The 19,662-nt window shown below is 39.5% G+C and overlaps 1 protein-coding gene across 4 annotated transcripts in view; it reads left to right on the top strand.

The window, feature by feature from the left end:
• Window positions 1–19,662, top strand: part of HERC3 (HECT and RLD domain containing E3 ubiquitin protein ligase 3) — a 198,368-nt gene that overhangs the window by 142,284 nt on the left and 36,422 nt on the right. For all 4 annotated transcript variants that reach the window (XM_027544090.1, XM_027544087.1, XM_027544088.1 and 1 more), the window contains exons 17-23: window positions 2,999–3,022; window positions 3,114–3,203; window positions 4,365–4,535; window positions 6,588–6,731; window positions 7,995–8,161; window positions 10,579–10,645; window positions 11,998–12,080. In XM_027544090.1, coding sequence (XP_027399891.1) covers window positions 2,999–3,022; window positions 3,114–3,203; window positions 4,365–4,535; window positions 6,588–6,731; window positions 7,995–8,161; window positions 10,579–10,645; window positions 11,998–12,080 — 746 coding nt within the window. The remainder of the gene's footprint in view (window positions 1–2,998; window positions 3,023–3,113; window positions 3,204–4,364; window positions 4,536–6,587; window positions 6,732–7,994; window positions 8,162–10,578; window positions 10,646–11,997; window positions 12,081–19,662) is intronic.

The following is a 19,662-nucleotide window of genomic DNA, read 5'->3' as shown; positions in this document are numbered from 1 at the left end:
ATTTCTTTCCAGCCATCGTACCCTGCTGAAAGCATGAAAACCCTGCCCTCCAGAAGGGAGATCAGCCTAACCTCCAAAACGGCATTTTCAGGGTTTGTGGGAGAGGATGGCAGGAAAGAATTGGAGAACTAGAGTGAGTGAGAGCTAAGAAATACAGACAGAGCTGCTGATTGATGTCTGAAATAACTACATTGTACCAACAAAAATACTAGTATTCACTACGTATAGTTGTCCCTCCGTATCCATGGAGGATTGGTTCCAGGGGCCCCCACCCCCATATCAAAACTCTCCATGCTCAGTTCAGTTCAGTTCAGTCGCTCAGTCGTGTCTGACTCTCTGCGACCCCATGAATCGCAGCACGCCAGGCCTCCCTATCCATCACCATCTCCCGGCGAGTTGGTGATGCCAACCAGCCATCTCATCCTCTGTCGTCGGTCCCTCATATAAAATGATATATTAGTTGTATATAACCTAAGAACATCCTCCCAAGTACTTTAAATCATCTCTCGATTACTTATAATACCTGATACAGTGTGAATGCTATGTAAATAGTTGCCAGTGTGTGACAAATTCAAGTTGTGCTTGCTGGAACCTTCTGAAATTGTCAGTTTTCTCCAAGCATTTTCCATCTGAGCTAGGTATACTCTGCAGACATGGAACATGTGGATAAGGAGGGCCCACTGTATACTGGGAGGCTGTAAAGCCAACAACTGTTTTTATGGTCACTGTTAAATCTATTTGAAGTGTGCAAAACTTTATTTTGCTTTATAGAACAGCACACATGATAAAGATCTTTCTTTTTCTTTCTTTTGTTTTGAGAACAGACAAATAATGCCTAGAATAAAATCCCTTCTGAGAAGGAGGATAGAAAATTTTAAATATTGGCACATGCTTCCCCAGGATATTTGTACCTTTTGTGGGTATCTAGAGTACAAGATAACTTTGTAGAGTGCTGTTTTGTGGTGTGTGTTTTAGTTGTTTCAATTCCAAAAGTCAGAGTAATTAGAGAAGCCGGCATGAGAATGAATCAAGTCAGCCTGGGTTCTACATATAAGACTCTACACCTTGTCTCCCTGGACTGGACTCTCTTCTCTAATTAGTGTTTCTCAGTCTAGAGAAGGAACCTGTTCTAAAGGATAAACAGGGTGATATTTTTAAGAATTTCTTTTCAGTGCTTTCATCGAAATATACACGAATACAAAAGGAAGTATATATACACTTATTATTCATATAGCATTTAAACATTAGAAAACCAAAGCAGATTTACAAATTAAATATTAGCAAAACTCTAAAATAAATACAAATTAGCCTCATGGATTTAATGTGATGAGAAAGAATGCCTTTCTGAAGCAAGACCCCTCTTGCATTGTGATTAGGACTGCAGGCTGCCAGGCCTGGGGACTTGAGTTCTGTGGCTTGTTCTGTGCACCCAGGGATGATTCAGTTCTCTTTTGTCCTTTCAGCTGCTATTAAACCCTCATTCATGCAGCTAGTCAGGACTGCTGAGGCCTTTTCTTGGGCACAAATGCATCACTTACAAAGGAAGACTGCTTTTTTCCCTTTCCTTGGACGATTCAGTATACCGTGGCACCAGTGCAATCATTAAAATAAATGCAAATTATATGGTAACACATAATTATAAGGAGTTCATTCAGAATGTGTTTTTATTTTGTTTAGGATATCATTTTTTTCTTTTTTAGAAAAAACACACACACAAAATGCATAGAACACTCTCAGATTTCTGGGAATAAATCCATGGTTTTCTGTTTGTGAAATACTGCTCCAGGTCAGCGTGATCCATACTGTTGATTTTTTGTTTGATTGATTCTGTTGGGTTATGTAGCAAACAGTATTCATTAGCTTAATCTTTCAGGAGAGATTTCCTTTTTTCTCCTGATAAACTAATGTACCTCTTAGATATGTTTGTAACCTACCTATTAGATATGTTTGTGGTTGTTTTTATTTGCAGGCATACTTTGGGGATATTGTGGGTTTGGTTCAAGACCACCACAATAAAGCAAATATTGCAATACAACAAGTCACAACAATTTTTTTGGTTAACCAGTGCATATAAAAGTTATGTTTATACTGTATTCTATTAAATGTGCAATAGTATTAGGTTTAGAAAAACAATGTACAAACCTTAACTAAAAGATACTGTATTGCTAAACAAGAATGCTGGCCGTCATCTGGGCCTTCAGCAAGTTGTAATCTTTTTGCAGTAGTAGTGTCAAAGGTCAAAGATCAGGTCACCATAGCAAATGATGTAAGAAAGTATGAAATATTGAGAGGATTACAAAAATGTGACACAGAGACATAAGGGGAAAATGGTGCTGATAGTGGTATAAGACTAAGTGTTGCTACAGAACTTCAGTTTATTTAAAAAAAAAAAAAGATTATCTGTGGAATGCAATAAAGAGCAATAAAATGTAGTGTGCTTATCTGTTATTCCCTTCTTTAAAAGTTTATTCAGATTTCATTTACATATTGATGGAATATCTTCTGTAGGCCAAGCCAGGGACGACTTTCTAAATACCTAGTTATGGACAACTTTCTAAATATTTGATTTCTCCCAAGAGTGTGTGTACGTGTATGTTTGTAAGAGGTAGACTTAACATGCTGACAAATGAATTGCATTATCCACTTTACCTAACAAGATTAACCTCTGAAGTCATGGTTGTAAAGCTCCTGTTTTGGTATTAGATTTCTTATAAATGAAAATTCTATTAATGCTGTAAGTTATGGAGTTAGTGAAATGCTGTTTTTCTAAAGGTCCTTTAAATTTTTCTGAAGTTGTTTTTAGAGTTTTTCTCAGTCTATATTTATCAAAACAACTGGTCTATTCCATCATAACTCCAGTCAGCTGTTTAAATGGTGTTAGTTCCGTGGCCAAATAGTCAGATAGGTTATCTATTTTGTTATTTGTTTTGTTATTTGTAGGGGATAAAAAGTTCAAGTTTTGTAATCCAACTAAGAGACTTTATTTTTCTTTACACAGAAGGCTCGACCATCTATAATGCAGGTAAATGATACTTTAAAATTTATTAATGTATTTTTCCAGCAGTATTCTCTGTGGAATACTATAATATTGCCAATAATGTGTTTCCTTCTAGGATGCTGTAACGCTTTGTTCCTACCCTTTTATCTTTGATGCCCAAGCCAAGACCAAAATGTTACAAACTGATGCTGAACTGCAGATGCAGGTAACATATTTTAAAAATTATTTTTTCCTATTATGGGTTTCTTTCATCTTACACATTCAGTTGTAATTTTTTCCTAACAGAAGAAGGTTCATTTGGGTAAAGTTGTAGTGTAACTTTTAGAACCTATAGAAAACTTTTCAGCAATTCTCTATTGAATAAAGCAAATACAAGTGAAGGGACATTTACATAAACAGGGTTGACAAGTGTCTTCATAAAGTATCATATAGTAAATATTTGCCTTTGTGGGCCATATGGTCTCAAGTATAAAACTCTGTTGTAGCACAAAATTTTAACTTTACATAATTTTCACATGTGTGAAATATTCTTTTTTTTATTTTTGTTTAACCATTTAACAATGTTAAAACTATTAGTAGCTCAAGAGCTGTATAAAAACAGGCAGCAGGCTGGATTCAGTCAATGGGCTATTGTTTGCTGACCCTTGATACATTATTAAATGGACCTTGGCAGTTCTTCATTGAGCCAAAACTTAAATTAGATTTGTTTAATTTAAATTTGTTTTGATTGTAAAATATAATTGGTTTTGGCAAGCCTGCAAAGGTGTTTGTGAACTAGCAATCCAAACCTGTCAATTCCTACTGCTGGTGGATATGTAACTTCATTCACTCTCTCCCCCTTCCCCATCTTTCTGACTCTGTCTCTAGCTCTTATTTATATCTATCTCTATAGATCTGTTTTCACAGTAATATAGCCATCATATTGACAATTTAAAGCTTTTCCAGAGAAAATGGACATTTTTCAAAGAACTAAAGCTGTTTAGCAAATGGTTATTTGGTTTCTTTTCCTGCTAATTCAAAAGTCACCATTTTTACCCAGTTACATCGTCACTTTCTTCTACTAAGATATTATTTCAGTCTTAATCCGCTTAGTCCAAATCATTTTCCTGGAATGAGTTATGGATCATATGGTTCACAAAGTGTTTCAGTTAATCTCTTTGGGTTCATCTCAGAAAGATTTGTGTGTTTTGTAAACATGACTGAGAAAATCTACGGGAAGAGTTAGGAGGAAAACAAAGAACCAGGTGGAGATGCAGCATTCTGCCCTGCCCTGTACCCAGCCGTGGTCCAAAGGCGCGGCTGACAGCCGTCTCCCTCGCACATGCGCTCTTGGGTGATAACTGTGTTCTTGGGTGTGCTGTTCCAGGTGGCAGTCAATGGGGCCAACCTGCAGAACGTCTTCATGCTGCTCACCTTGGAGCCTCTGCTGGCCAGAAGCCCCTTCCTGGTCCTTCATGTTCGCAGGAGCAACCTTGTTGGAGATGCCCTAAGAGAGCTGAGCATTCATTCTGATATTGATTTGAAAAAGCCTCTCAAAGTGAGCCCTTCAGTATATTTATCTAAATAACCTTCCTGGGTTTCTTTAAACAGTGTCAGATGAAGCAGCAAAATTAAAATCTTGGAGTACAGCCATTCATTATTTCCTTCATTCATTTTACAAGAATTTACTCACCTCCTTCTGTCCAGTCACCAAACAGACCATCTCAACATGACATCAGATAAAAATGCCCGTGGATTATTTGAGGGACAGCAATGGCACCCCAACTCCAGTACTCTTGCCTGGACGTTAAGAAAAATCCCATGGCTGGAGGAGCCTGGTGGGCTGCACTCCATGGGGTTGCTAAGAGTCGGACATGACTGAGTGACTTCTGTTTCACTTTTCACTTTCATGCATTGGAGAAGGAAATGGCAACCCACTCCAGTGTTCTTGCCTGGAGAATCCCAGGGACGGGGGAGCCTGATGGGCTGCTCTCTGGGGTCGCACAGAGTCAGACACGACTGAAGTGACTTAGCAGCAGCAGCATAGGGCCTTCTTTGTCTGCTCTTTTTCGTGTACCTGTTCCCACTCTACCAAAACCATGCAAACAGTAGCACTGCTAAAGCTTCAATTAGGTAAAACTACCAAGCCAGCATCTAGGAAGTCTTTGGATGTCAAAAATTTAAGAGAAAGAAGGTGAAAAAATAGAAAAGTGAGATTTTCTGGGCAGCTGGTCGTCTGTCCTGATAGGCCCTTTTTAGTACTCTGAAATGATTAAGAAATTGTCTTTCCTCATAAACTATGCATGCTTTGTGTTACCACTTAATGTATTCTTGGGGCTTAGCACAATGCTTGGAACACAGTAGCTAGTCAGTAAATATTTAGTGAATTATTGAAGTTTTAGATCATTTATTTACCTTTCCCTTCAGAAGACTTTCCTGTTTCCAATCCTGTTGTAAACTCCTGAAATGTAATAGATAAGAAACTGATGGTATCCATGATACTGTCATCCTTTTCAGAATTTCAGTGGGTAGCATCAGTCCCATCAGTCTGCCTGGGAGTTCTCCCTAGAACTTCCGGGATAGATTTTTGATATTGCAAACAGAAGGTGCTCTCTTTGCCGCCTGTTTTCAATCACTAATTCAGATGAGACTCTTTGCTTGGTAGCATGTCTGAGTTAAGTCTTCTACTGGCATCCATATAATCAGAGTCCTTTACTCTCCTCCTGCTCTAGGCAACCTTGAGCACAGTATTCAGGATAATTTTTCTTTCTTTCTTTCTTTTTTTTTTAGCTACACTATGTGGCATGTGGGATCTTAGTTCCCTGATCAGGGATCAAACCTGTGCCCCCCGCAGTGGAAGTGCAGAGTCTTAATCACTGGACTCCCAGGGAATTTCCCAGGATAAGCTTTTTTAAGTGCTTTTTATTTTTAGCTCTGTGCCTGAGCCCTTTCAGTAAAGTGGGGATGATAATAGTAATTTCTGTGTGTAAGACTATTCTGAGGATTAGGTTAATAGAATTTAAGTGGCTGGCATATAGAAAACTCTTAACAAATCTCGTCCTTTCGTTTGCTGTAGTTGTTACTGTGGTTGGGTCCAGCGTGCTCCATATAGATCTGTAATAGGTCTCTTTATAGCCCCTCACAGATGTCGTCTGCTTGAAGTACTCTCTTCCCTTTCATATTCATCAGTTAGTTTAAGACCCCTACTGAGAGAGATTTCTGTCTTTACTCAGGTTAGTCATTGCTTTTCTCTGTGTACCAGAACATTTACCTCTCAGTGTATCTGACTCTTTGAAAATGTATTCTTGAATTGTTTTTTTTTTTTAATGTTTGCCTGTCTGCTCCAAATTGATGGTACATTTTCTGTGGACATCTGGTAAACTTCTGACTTTGTCTATATCCCTTGAAGTGCCCAGTAAAATTTTGTGTGATTGTTCAGTGTCTTGGTAATAATCAACAGATACACCTTGCAGTTTCATTGCAGCAGTGTATTCTGTTACATCTTCCTTTCTTTGTCCTGACTTTGGAAAGAATTTGCAAAAAAAAAACCCAAACCCATAAAATGACAATGATTTCCCTGAAGTACTAATTCTACTTTGATTATTTTAAGGTCATTTTTGATGGTGAAGAAGCAGTGGATGCAGGTGGCGTCACAAAGGAGTTCTTTCTTTTACTGTTAAAAGAGCTGTTGAATCCCATCTATGGAATGTTTACCTACTACCAGGATTCAAATCTCTTATGGTTTTCAGATACGGTAAGTTAGTAATGTCATCATTCAACAGATAGATTGAACTAAACTTCCTTTTTGTTGTCAGACCAGTCCCTAGCCTTCTGACATTTGCAAAGGGGAGCTCTAACAAAGATAATCATTTAATGTTTATGAAGAGTCTAACAGTCTTCATGTTTCCCCTGTTGCCAAGACCTCATAGTTGAGTTTTGTTGCCCATTAGTCCCATTTCCATTTCTAGTAGGTAAGCTCCAAGCTTTGTAAATCCTCGAAGGGTAGAAAGAGTATGATAAAGAAATTGGTTTTATGACATATAAAAAGTAATTGTCAAATATATCTTATTTTAATAGCAACGATAGTATGTGTATGGATACTCCCACAGATGTACACAGTTTATTTTTGAAAATGCAGTAGGAGGGCTAAGTTTTAAAAGGCATTCTCATTTCAGGCAGACTATAGTTTATTTCTTTTTCTACCGGACTTCTCTCCCTATATCTGTATTGTTCTGAAAAGTGGCCATTAGCCTCTTGTGGCTATTTAAATTTCAATTTTATTTAGTTAAAATTAAATAATACTTGCACTTCCCTGGTGTCTCAGATGGTAAAGAATCCACCTGCAGTGCAGGAAACCTTGATTCGATTCCTGGGTTGGGAAGATCCCCAGGAGAAGGGAATGGCAACCCACTCTAGTATTCGTGCCTGGAGCATTTCACATTCCCTCAGTTGTACTGACCCCCACTCAGGTGCTCAGTAGACAAACACAGTGGCTGACATCTGGGACAGAACAGAATAGAATGTTTCCATCACTGCAGCAGGTTCTGTTGGACACCGGTGCTGTAAATGAAGATAAGCTGTTCTCTGTATCATAGATGAGCTGTAAATGCTTAACTTTGTCTACACTGCATCTTTGGGGGACAATTGAACTTTTTTTTTTTTTTTTTTCCTAAATATTGCAGTTCTCATCCACCTCTGATAAAAATCACTATTGTAAAACAGATCATTACTCTGTATTTGTGTTCATGTTTATGTGAAACAATGGGCATATATTAATTTTGTAACAGTATTCCAGTAATTTCTAGGGACATCTTTTTTTTTTTTTTTTTTTTAACCTCATATCATTCACAAACATACACAGTTAAACTTTTGTTAGGGATATTTCTCTGTTTCAGAAGGTAACAATATTATAGATCTTTATTCTTTCATTCTGAAAATATTTTAAGGTAAATCACACATGGATTTGAGGGTGCAAGCACTGCTTTTGTTTTTAACACATTTGTGCATGTGCTTAAAGTGTTTCGTAGAGCACAACTGGTTTCACTTGATTGGCATAACCTGCGGACTCGCCATTTACAACTCCACTGTGGTGGACCTGCACTTCCCGCTGGCTCTCTATAAGAAGCTACTGAACGTGAAGCCTGGCCTGGAAGACTTGAAGGAGTTGTCACCCACGGAAGGAAGGTACAGAGCTGAAAGATGGGAGCCTGGCGTGGAAAGCTGCTCTTGGCACTGAGATTAAAGGTTGAAAGCACCACGTGTATAAGTTAGAGTTTCTCATTCGATTGTGCTGTGTATGCTTTGTCTTAAGACGGAGGTCCATAGCTGCTGGCTTGAAACAATGCCTAGGTCACTCTAGGGACAGCAGGAGAAAAAGCAAAAGGGAGGTCATAGCTGCCCAGGAATCCAAACAATCTCTGCTTTTCTTATCCTGAACAGAATATAAGGACTTTGAGATTTGTCATAGTCCATAAATAGCAGGGGAGAAAGTATTGAAAAGAGAGCCTGTGTTTTAGGTTACAGATTTCCCCATCCTTCTGTATTTCTCTTTTCTGTGTCTCCTTGACTTTCACACTATGACCACATGTGCTGTACTTCCGGTCACCAAATGTGTGTGGGGTTCTCTCCCACGTGTCCAGGTAATTCTGCATGATGCCAGCTGGGTGTCCTGCAACTTATCTCAGTTCTGACACTGTCTACCTGGAGATAGAGTTGGATCCCACAGGTTAAGGGTTTCTAGTGCCCTCATCCCAGAGGAATTTACAAGGATTTGGGGAGCTCTGTGCTAAGGAACTGGGGGCAGAGACCAGTATATGTATTTTTTCTGTTATCTCATGGAGCCTTTTTTAGAAAGTAGTTTAATTGGGATATAATTTGCATTCTGCACAATTCGCCCAGTTAGAGTATATAATTCAGTGACTTTTCAGCCACAGAGTTTTGCAGCCTTTACTCCGTTAATTTTAGGATGTTTTCATCACCTGAAAAAGAAACCTGGTATTCTTTAGTCGACATTCCCAACTTCTTCATCCCCCAAGCTCTAGGCAACCATTAATCTACTTTCTGTCTCTGTAGACATGCCTCTTCTGAATATTTCACATAAATGGAATCATACAATATGTGGTTTTTGGTGTCTGGCTTCTTTCACACAGCATGTTTTCAAGGTTCATCTGAGTTGTAACTTGTATCAGTGTTTCATTTCTTTTTATTGTCAAATTATATTTCGTTGTATGGACATACCAGATGTTGTCTATCCATTCATCAGCTGATGGACATTTGGCTTGTTTCTACATTTTGACTGTTAGCAATAGTGCTGTTATGGATATTTTTACACACTTTTCATGTAGACGTAAGTTTTCGTTTCTCTTGGTTATGTACCTAGGAGTAGAATTGCTAGGTGAAATGCTAAGTCTATGCTTAGCCTTTTGAGGAACCTCCATACTATTTTCCAGGACAGTAGAGACATGTTTTTAGTCATTTTCTTTCTGTCTCTAAAAACTCCTTTTATTTTGAGTTTCTGTGTGTTGATTTTAGGTAGCATAAGGTGAAATTTAATTTATAAAAAGATACCATATCCTTGGCTTTGTGGAAACACTATAGTTCTTTTGACTTCAGCAGAAGGTAACATCCCTTTTTTTATATAGAGAAAGAATACTGATTTTAAGATGGAGATAGAGAAAGGGTAGTCTCTAAGGTGCTCTCTGGAAATGAGATGGTCACACCACCAGTATAGGACATCAGTACAGAGGAATCACAAAGGATGTGGGGCAGGGGAGCGAGGCACAGAGAGAGGTAAAGAAAATTTAGAAGGAATATTAAAAAATGGCAGAGGAGACCAGGCAGGGTTACTTTTGTGGTAACTGAGAGTAACAGAAATGTGTGCTGTTTTTTTTTGCCAACCTGGCTTAGAATGATATATTTCAAGTAATGATTTTGGCTGGTTAAATGAAAAAAGATTTAAATTCTGCATGAAAAATTTTCTTTCTGGGCAACTTGTTATGGAACTGCCAGATTCTGAGCTCATTGAAGAAGTGTGAATGAAGTCTAGTTATAAGAATGTATTCTCGTGACAGCTGCGATACGACCATTGCTGGCATAAACAGGTTTCAGTGTTCTTTAATGTGGCAGGTACTAGAGTTCTTTGCACACAGAGCCCCTTGCATTAACAAGTAAGACTAGATTCCTAAGTGGACACAGTGACTTTGAAGCTTGTTTTTTATGATGGGAGGATTATCCTTCTAATGCAAACAGATAAAGCCAATCTGTGGGACCACTGCAGGATCATCTCCTCACTTATCTACTTCCAAAGTATACTAGGGTTGACATAAGTGTGTCAGATACAAGGCTGCCTGATTTTCTTCTTAAATTCAGTGAGGCTTGTCAGTAGGAACAGAGAACAATTAATGAGCATCTTACAAGTCAACTGCTTGTAAGACATTTTTTTCCAAATATGTTTAACGTGACTTTCAGTGTAGATTTATGTTCATTCAAGAATCTTCTTTTGTAGCATTTCCTTGCAAATAATCTGGACATGTGACTGGGATAGAAACACCATTGCCATGTGTGATTTACCTCTTTTCTTTTCTCTGTCACACTGTGATTAGGAGTCTTCAAGAACTGTTAGATTACCCTGGGGAAGATATTGAGGAGACTTTCTGTCTCAACTTCACGGTAAGGATTTTCTTTACTTACAACCATAGCTATCTTTTTTATCATGCTTACAAGTTATAATTAGCATCATTTTTCTCCAAATCAAAGAACAAATTCAGAGACTTCTCTGAACCAAACTATTCTAGTCATAGTATCTTTTTTTCATCAGTGTATAGTTGTAGAATATTAGTTACAAGTGTACAGTACAGTGATTCACAATTTTTAAAGGTTAAACTCCATTTATAGTTATGATAAAATATTTGCTATATTTCCTGTGTTGTACGGTATATCTTTATAGCTTATTTCTTACGTAATAGTTTGTGTCTTAGTCCCCTACCCCTATATTGTCCCTTCCCTCTTCCCTTTCCCCAGTGGTAACCACTAGTTTATTCTCTAAATCTGTGAGTCTGCTTCTTTTTTGTTATATTCACTAGTTCGTCGTATCTTTTAGATTCTACCTATAAGTGACATCATACAGTACTTGTCTTTCTTGGTCTGACTTATTTCACTTAGCGTAATACCCTTCAAGTCCATCCATGTTGGTGCAGATGGCACAGTTTCCTTCTTTTTTATGACTGAGTAGTATTCCATTGTGTACATAAGCCATTCATCTTTATCCATTCATCTGTTGACGGACACTTAGATTGTGTCCATACCTTGGCTATTGTAAATAGTGTTGCTTTGAACATTGGGGTGCATGTATCTTTTTGAATTAGTATTTTTGTTCTTTTTAGATATATACTCAGAAATGGAATTGGTGGATAGTATGATAGTCAAAGTATCCTGAATATTTCTGGAGTTCAGTAAATGTGTTGAATAAATGAATGAATGAATGGTTAATCTATACACTTAAGAAAATTACTGAAGCATTATTCCTCTTCACTCCTATGTTGTTGTTTGCTGCTGCTGTTGAGTCACTAAGTTGTGTCCAACTCTTTGCAACCTCACGGACTGTAGCCCTCCAGGCTCCTCTGTCCATGGGATTTCCCAGGCAAGAAGGCTGGAGTGGGTTGCCATTTCCTTCTCCAGGAGATCTTCCCGACCCAGGGATTGAACCCATGTCTCCTGCATTGGCAGGTGGATTCTTAACCACCGAGCCACCAGGGAAGCCCCTTTACTCCTATACATATAATTTATTTTCTAGAGTTCATATTTTCTCTTTGATTGCATTTATTGGCAACTCCCTATCTTAAAATAAAACTATCCTATAAAGTGCCGATGTTCTTTGATTCTTTCTCCTCCCAAGAATCTTCTGTGGTAATGTAAGTAGTAATTAAGCTACATTCATTCCTAAGGCTTCTCAGTCATTTGGGATCTAGAAAGATAAGTAGTCAATAAAATTGAAATGTTTCTTTATTCCCCCTTAAATATAGATTTGTCGAGAAAGCTACGGTGTGATTGAACAGAAGAAGCTGATACCAGGAGGAGACAAAGTGACCGTGTGCAAGGAGAACAGGTTAGTCTTGACCCTTGACTGGGCACATGTAACTTCATTTCTCGACACTTTTACTTTGAAGACAAAGACTAAAGTTAACTTTTCATCCCTTCTTCAGAGGGAATAAGAGTGGTAGGGCAAGTTTACAGATTTAATAGTGGAGGAATCAGTGGACCTCGGATCGGAAGGTAACTGTGTGTGTTCTGCATCTCTGTCCTACTGGCTTTGATCCTGGTCAACCTCATAAACTACCTGATCTCAGTTTCCTGTCCTGTCAATAGGGGGTTAAAATAACCGTTCTGTCTCCCTCATGGGAGACTAAGTGAGATAATTTATAGGAGAATATTTTGACATTTTGGAATGAAGGAGCTCCCAGCATCTATAGAAGGTTTCCAGTATCCATCAGAGTGACTGGCAAAAAAATGCTCCAAAAACTATGTGTTGAATAACCGAAAGTTATAAAAATGCTTACTATTATTGGTGGTGGTTTTATTGATGAAGAATTTGTAATGTAGATTTTAAATTAAATTCTGTGTGCCTCATGAAAATTAATTCAAGTACATCTGATTTTTTAGTATGATTTTCTGTGTTATCTCTTTGAAGGAGAAAAACATTCAATTTTGTTTGCTTTTGAATTAGAGTGAGGTTTTTGGCCATCTGCATGTTAATTAATTCAGTTTGCAAACACTGAGTGCCTGCTGTGGGCCAAATCTGTTGCTGGATTCAGGAAATAAGTAACTTTTATCCTCGGTACTAACTGGGAAGGGACAGTGTAATGAATAATTGCAGTAGATGATGGTGCGTGTGGTAGGTAAGTGATAGAACATGCGCCATGGAACCAGAGGGAGAAGCCACAACACTTTCACTGACCATCGAAGAGTGTGAGTGGGAAAAACATTTCAGGCTCAGGGAATAACATGAGTCAGATTCTCAAATTTAATACATGATAGAGAATGGTGAGTACTTGTTGGGTGGGAGCTAGTGTGTGGATTAAAGGGGGGTGCAATAGTATTGGGGTGAAACTTGTCAGATCTTAAGTGGTTTTGAAGTGGGACATGGTTGATCTGTTTTAGAATGATGACTGGTGGCCATATGGAAATGGACCATGTGTGGGGAGACCAATAGGAGACTACTGAGGTAACTCAGGTGTTAGGTACTGAGGGCCAAAATGAAGGCAGCAGGGATGCAGAGTCAGCTCTGTGTTGATTATGTAATGAACAGGAGCTAGTGCCTGATTATATATGGATCCTACTAGAGAGGCATGTATTGATAAGCATGTCTTGAGGGTTCCAATTTGGACAACAGGAAACACAATCTGTAGAGCAGGGTGGAAAGGAAAAAGAGTTCCTTTTTTTTTTTTTTAAAGAGTTCCATTTTATAAATGTTGATTTTGACATGTCTGTGTGATACCTAGGTGATTTTGTTTAGAGCTGAAGATTTATGTATGTCTTGAAGTCTTTTTTTTTTTAAATCAAGTCATAGTTTCTAAGTAGGATATTTCCTTTTTCTTTTTTTGCATTTCAAATTTTAATACAATTTTTAAAGGTTACTTTACATTTGCAGTTACTACAAAATATTGGCTACATTCCCCACATTGTACAACACATCCTTGATCCTGCCTCACACCCAGTGGTTTGTACCTCCCACTCCCCAGCTCCTGTGTTGTCCGCCCCCCCACCCTCACTGGTCACCACTGATTTGTTCTTTGTATCTGTGAGGCTGCTGCTTTTTTTGTTATACTCACTGATCTGTTGTGTTGGAGGTCTTACTGTCAGTAGTTTGTTTAGTTCCTTATGCCAGCCTTAACCACCAGTGAATCTGAGGTTGCCTACACACAGAAAAACGTGGTGAAGTAAAAAAAAAGCAAGGATGGGGGGAAATGTATGTTCTTAGAAGAGTTATATATATTAGAACAGAAGGGAGACTCTTGTGATGAGGACTTAAAGATCGTTAACACATCGGGTAGAGACAAAACTTCTTGACTTGAAGAAGTCGTGGGTGTGCAGAAAGATAAGGTAGGTGTCTCTCATCTTCCTGCAGAAAGGTGAGGGAATGGTGGTCTCCACTTGGGAGGGTTGTGAGTGAGGGAAGCCTGGAAGCAAGGGTGGAAAAAGGTTACAGAGGTAGAGAAGTTGGATGCTGCTTTGGGTATGTTGGGAAATGAAAGCTTTGGGTTTTAATTGGCTTCTTATTGTACATAGTTGCAAAAATGCAGACAGAAATCCTATATGAGTGATGTATATTGGCTTCCTCCCATAAATCTTCCCTTCTGAAAGTAGGAGTGACAGAAAACCTGACAGGCCTCCTCTTCCATCCTTTTACAGTTTAAAAGATAGCTAGAAGCCAGGGTGATCTAATGTAGCATTCAGTAATCTTTTTTGTCATGTAAACCTTCCAGACTACCCGGGAGGCGTCAGCGTGGGGAAAGTGTGAGCTATAATACCAGAGTTAACTGAAATAATGCAGAAGTTGCCAAGGACACAACAAAAACGGCTTCAGGTGATCTTGACTCTGGGAACCTAGTATAGAGGCTAATCTTGTCTCAAGTAGGTGTGGTACCAAGTTCGGGCTCGCTTTGTTCACTGCACACAAGGCCAGTGAGTCTTAGAGACAAGGTGCTGAGGCAAGGAATATGACTTTTTTTGGAAAGCTGGCTGACAGAGAAGATTGCAGACTGATGTCTCAAAATAACCATCTTGTCAGGGCCTGGATGTCAGGTTCTTTTATAGAACCGAAGGGAGAAGCAATGAGGAACTAAAGTCAAAAGGCAGAATAGAGAGTGAGAAGCAGTGAGGGAGTAAAGTAAAAAGGGTCTTCGGTTTTGCAAAACATCTCCAGGGTTGCAAAACATCTCCGGGAAGGGCCAGCCTTCTGAAGGGGTGTGTTCGGTTCAATCGCTCATTGCTCATCCTGTCCGACTCTCTGTGACCCCATGGACTGCGCCATACCAGGCTTCCCTGTCCTTCACCGTCTCCTGGAGTTTGCTCAAACTCATGTTCATTGAGTCAGTGATGCCACCCAACCATCTCATCCTCTGTTGTCCCCTTCTCCTCGTGCCTTCAATCTTTCCCAGCATCAGGGTCTTTTCCAGTGAGTCAGTTCTTTGCATCAGGTGGCCAAAGTATTGGAGCTACAGCTTCATAATCACTCCTTCCAGTGAATATTCAGAACTGATTTTCTTTAGGATTGACTGGTTTGATCTTGCTGTCCAAGGGACTCTCAAGAGTCTTCTCCAGAACCACAGTTCAAAAGCATCAATGAAATGTGTTAGTCTCTTCTTTTTTGCAGTCATTCACAGAGGGGCAGGGTCAGATTATCTCTTTATGAGCTGAACAAAGGCACTTAAGTTTAACAGTCGAACAGAGTAGCAGGGTTCTTTGAGACCGGCCATTAGTATGATTATAATAACTGCAAGGAAAAGCAACTCAAAGAAACATGGAGTCCAAATTATTTCTTCTCTGCAGTAGGTGTTTCATTTGAAACTCTTGACAAGAATGTTTCAAAGCTAAAAGCACTGTCCCTTCTTTAACTGTATAACATTGGTACTTTTATTAACTGCTAATGACTTGTTTAATAAAAACAGTATTATTCCATAGAATCTGATAACATTTTTAAAATTGGGAAATTTACAGCAGATCATAAAGTGGTTAAAGGGCAGAATAAAAGGCAGAATAACAGTGACAGTCTTTATTTTCTTGGGCTCCAAAAATCACTGCAGATGGTGACTGCAGCCATGAAATTAAAAGACGCTTGCTCCTTGGAAGAAAAGCTATGACAAACCTAGACAGCATATTAAAAATCATAGACATTACTTTGCCAACAAAGCTATGGTTTTTTCCAGTAATCATGTATAGATATGAGAGTTGGACCATAAGAAAAGCTGAATGCCAAAGAATTGATGCTTTTGAACTGTGGTGTTAGAGAAGACTCTTGAGAGTTCCTTGGACTGCAAGGAGATACAACCAGTCCATCCTAAAGGAAATCAGTCCTGAATATTCATTGGAAGGACTGATGCTGAAGCTGAAGCTCCAAACTTTGGCCCCCTGATGCGAAGAACTGACTCATTGGAAAAGATGTTGATTCTGGAAAAGATTGAAGGTGGGAGGAGAAGGGGATGACAGAGGACAAGATGGTTGGATGGCATCACCAACTCGATGGAGATGAGTTTGAGTAAGCTCTGGGATTTGGTGAAGGACAGGGAATTTGGGCGTGCTGTATTCCATGGGGTCACAGAAGGTCAGACATGACTGAGCGACTGAACTGAACTGATAAAGTGGCTTTTGGGCCCAGGTGATCTTGTTACTAAGTCCAAGTACTCTGCTCACTGAACAACAAACCAGTGAATCTGGGAGCTGAGGTGCCGAGACAAGGAATACAACTTTAATTTGGAAAGCTGGCTGACTATGTCTCAAAATAACTGTCTTGTTGGGGTCTGGATTGCAGGTTCTTTTATAGAACCAGAGAGAGGCAATGAGGAACTAAAGTCAAAAGGCAGAATATAGAGTGGGAGAGGCAGTGAGGAAGTGAAGTAAAAAGGGTCTTCAGTCTTGCAAAACATTTCTGGGAAGGGCCAGCCTTGGGAAGGGGTGTGTTGAATCTCTTCTTTCTCTCTCTTTTACTCCCTGTTTTTTTGGGGCAGTCATTCGCAAGTGGGCAGGGTCAGATTATCTTTCTATGAACTGAATAAAGACAGTTTAACAGAGTGGCAGGTCCTTTGAGGCAGGCCACTATATATGATTATAACAGCAACAAAAAACAAAGACAGTTCCAACATGGAGTCAGACTTGGTTCTTCTCTGTAACAACTCTTCTTCCTTTCTGGTTTTGGTGATCACTTTATGATGTATATATGTACATATGTAGATACATCTATAGCCTTTAGCCTTTTCAAAGGATGTCTGAGCTTTGGCATCAGGTTTCAGACAATATAGTGTGTGCATCATTTGTTATGAGCTAACAGTAGGCTAGGCAAGCAATCTAAGGAAGGGCACATTCAGGATTTCTTCACTTTCTAGTGAGTCTTCCGAATGCACTGTGTGTTGGATAGGCCCGGCGGGGAGAGTGTTCTTGTGCGGGCATAGGCAATTTGTGATAAAGTCTGCAGAGGAGGCAGGTATTGGGACTTAACCCTCTTTTTTCGTATCTTTATAAAATTGTTTCTCCTGGAGACTTTATGTCTCTGCCTGTTTTGTTCTCTTTCTCTTTGTGGGTCTGAGCTTTTTTTTTTCTGTCTCTTTGCTTTCTCTCACTCTCACGCTGTCTCCTTATTCAGTAGGTATTTCTTGGAATCAGCAATTGAATTGACCTGATAGTTGAGACACAATCTGTGCAGGAATACTGAAATATAACCCAGTTTGTTTAGGGTTTTAAGCTGTTCTCATTTGCAACCATAAATGAAATATGAAGACAAATTAATTAATTGAATCGAAAGGGGTTCAGAGAAATCCACATGGACAGAGGCATCTGGGGGGGATGGATATGGGTAGAGCTCTTGGGAGGACTGCTAAGGTCTGGATACTAGAAAACAGAGACGAGAACCTAACAAAAAGGGAAAGATGCTCAGTAAAGTTTGCAAGCAAAGAAATCTCATGATAGAAGTGGGTCTGTGGCACACTTTCTTTCTTCATCTTTTTTTCCTTTTCCACCATTTTTATCTTTTGCTGACAGTTGGGCAAAAGGCCCTGTAGGCCTGCAAGCCCAATCTCGAGGCTGAAGAAAAAATCTGGAGTCCGCAACAGAGGCGTCAGTGGCTTAATGGATGTGGGTTACATGTGTGAAGCAAGGTCCTGGGGTGATGTCTACCACCTGGGGTAGATAGGCAGAACGTGGCGACTGTCTCTGCTATTGGGGAGAATGGGGAGGTGGGTGCCAGTAATCAGGGAAATTGATGTGAGGTTGGCTCTTGGTTATCAGGGAAACCAGCAAGGGGGAGACATGCCCCTCAACACCCCTTTGATAAGCTATCTTAGTGGAGATGTTCTGACCTAGTCATGAGCAGGGGCCTGGCACAAGTATGTGGAAGGTCAGTTATATGAATAGGGTGTGGGTGAAGCAGGCACAGGTTGAGGAGGGGTTGTACAGAGCGCAACAGCACAGCCATCTTGCGTGTCCCGACCATACGTTGACATATACTCACTCCTGGACATTGCTCATCCCATGAGTGGTCCTCAGAATCAGTGCAGAGAACGTGCTTTTGTTTAAAGTCAGTGGTTTCCTTTTCTCCTTCTTTGCGGTTGTTTGCCCCTAATTGACTTCAGGGCTGCTTCTACAAAACATTTTCCATAAGGATGTTCTGATGACATACAGATTCCTTAAAAGAAAGAGAGTACATAACTTCAAGGGAGTAATAAGGGGACCTACATTATTCTTTTACTTATATTACAAAACTCCATTATTCTGTTACCATGACTTTCTTAAAAAAAATAGCTTCTCTCTTTCTAAAAAAGTTTTTAAGTCTTTGTGTTGTAAAATGTGCTGTTGTTTTAAATATTGCCAGGCAGAGAGGGACTCCTATTCTTATTGCCAAGACACTGTGTTTGAAATTAGAATAGGGAATAGCTTCTGTGTTAGACGGAAGTTTGGGTTTCCACTTGCCTGGGTTGCTAACACTCCTTGAGCACACGGTGAGGCCATCCACACTGCTTTAGGCCCTGCTGTCCGTGGCTCTGTACTTGGTGTCAGGAGGCCCACCCCCTTGCTGTTGGACAGACTTCTGAGAAGCCAGTGTGGTTATTGCCACATTATTAATATTGCTGTCATAGTCCGGGACAGACAGAAAAAGACGTGAATTAGTGTTTGATTGTTTTTCCCCTTTATCTTTAATGTTGTGAGGGGTTTCCCTCATAGCTCAGTTGGTAAAGAATCTGCCTACAATGCAGGAGACCCCGGTTCGATTCCTGGATAGGGAAGATCCCCTGGAGAAGGGAAAGGCTACCCACTCCAGTATTCTGGCCTGGAGAATTCCATGGACTATACAGTCCATGGGGTCGCAAAGAGTCAGACACAACTGAGCAACTTTCACTTTCACTTAATGTTGTGAAAAGTAGAAGTGTTACCATCAAAACATGTTGAGATCCTGGAAAGAAAGGTTGTATACGATGGTGAAAGATTAATCATTTCCTTTTGACTGTTACATGCCATAATCTTGTCACTGGGTATTTTCATAAATTAGTCTAAGAAAATGCAGTGAAAGAACCAAAAGAATAACACCTGCTGTATTTTTAACTTGAGCAGTTGTATATAGAGATGCTACTGGCATTGAAGCTGTTTTTATTGAGCTAACAGTAAGATAATTTGCTGTCACCACTGCTCTGGAGGAAAATGACAGAAGGATACCAATTCTGTATCCATAATTTATTACATTCCATTTGGTCTTAAAATTGCTTTCTTTACTTGGACAAGAGCTGCAGACAGACAAATGAATTATAAACATCCAGGTAAAAGAACACCCTTGGATGATTGCTGGTGACTGCTGGCATCTTAGCTAAATCTTGCCACAACTGGTAGTCACATCTGGATAATACTGTACTGCATGACTTAAGTATTTCTCACACTCTGTAACATGGTGTTACTACCATCAATTAAAAAAAAAAACAACCCACATG

Source organism: Bos indicus x Bos taurus, chromosome 6, assembly GCF_003369695.1.
Source record: "Bos indicus x Bos taurus breed Angus x Brahman F1 hybrid chromosome 6, Bos_hybrid_MaternalHap_v2.0, whole genome shotgun sequence".
Taxonomy (NCBI): domain Eukaryota; kingdom Metazoa; phylum Chordata; class Mammalia; order Artiodactyla; family Bovidae; genus Bos; species Bos indicus x Bos taurus.
This window is presented reverse-complemented; position numbering and strand designations above follow the sequence as displayed.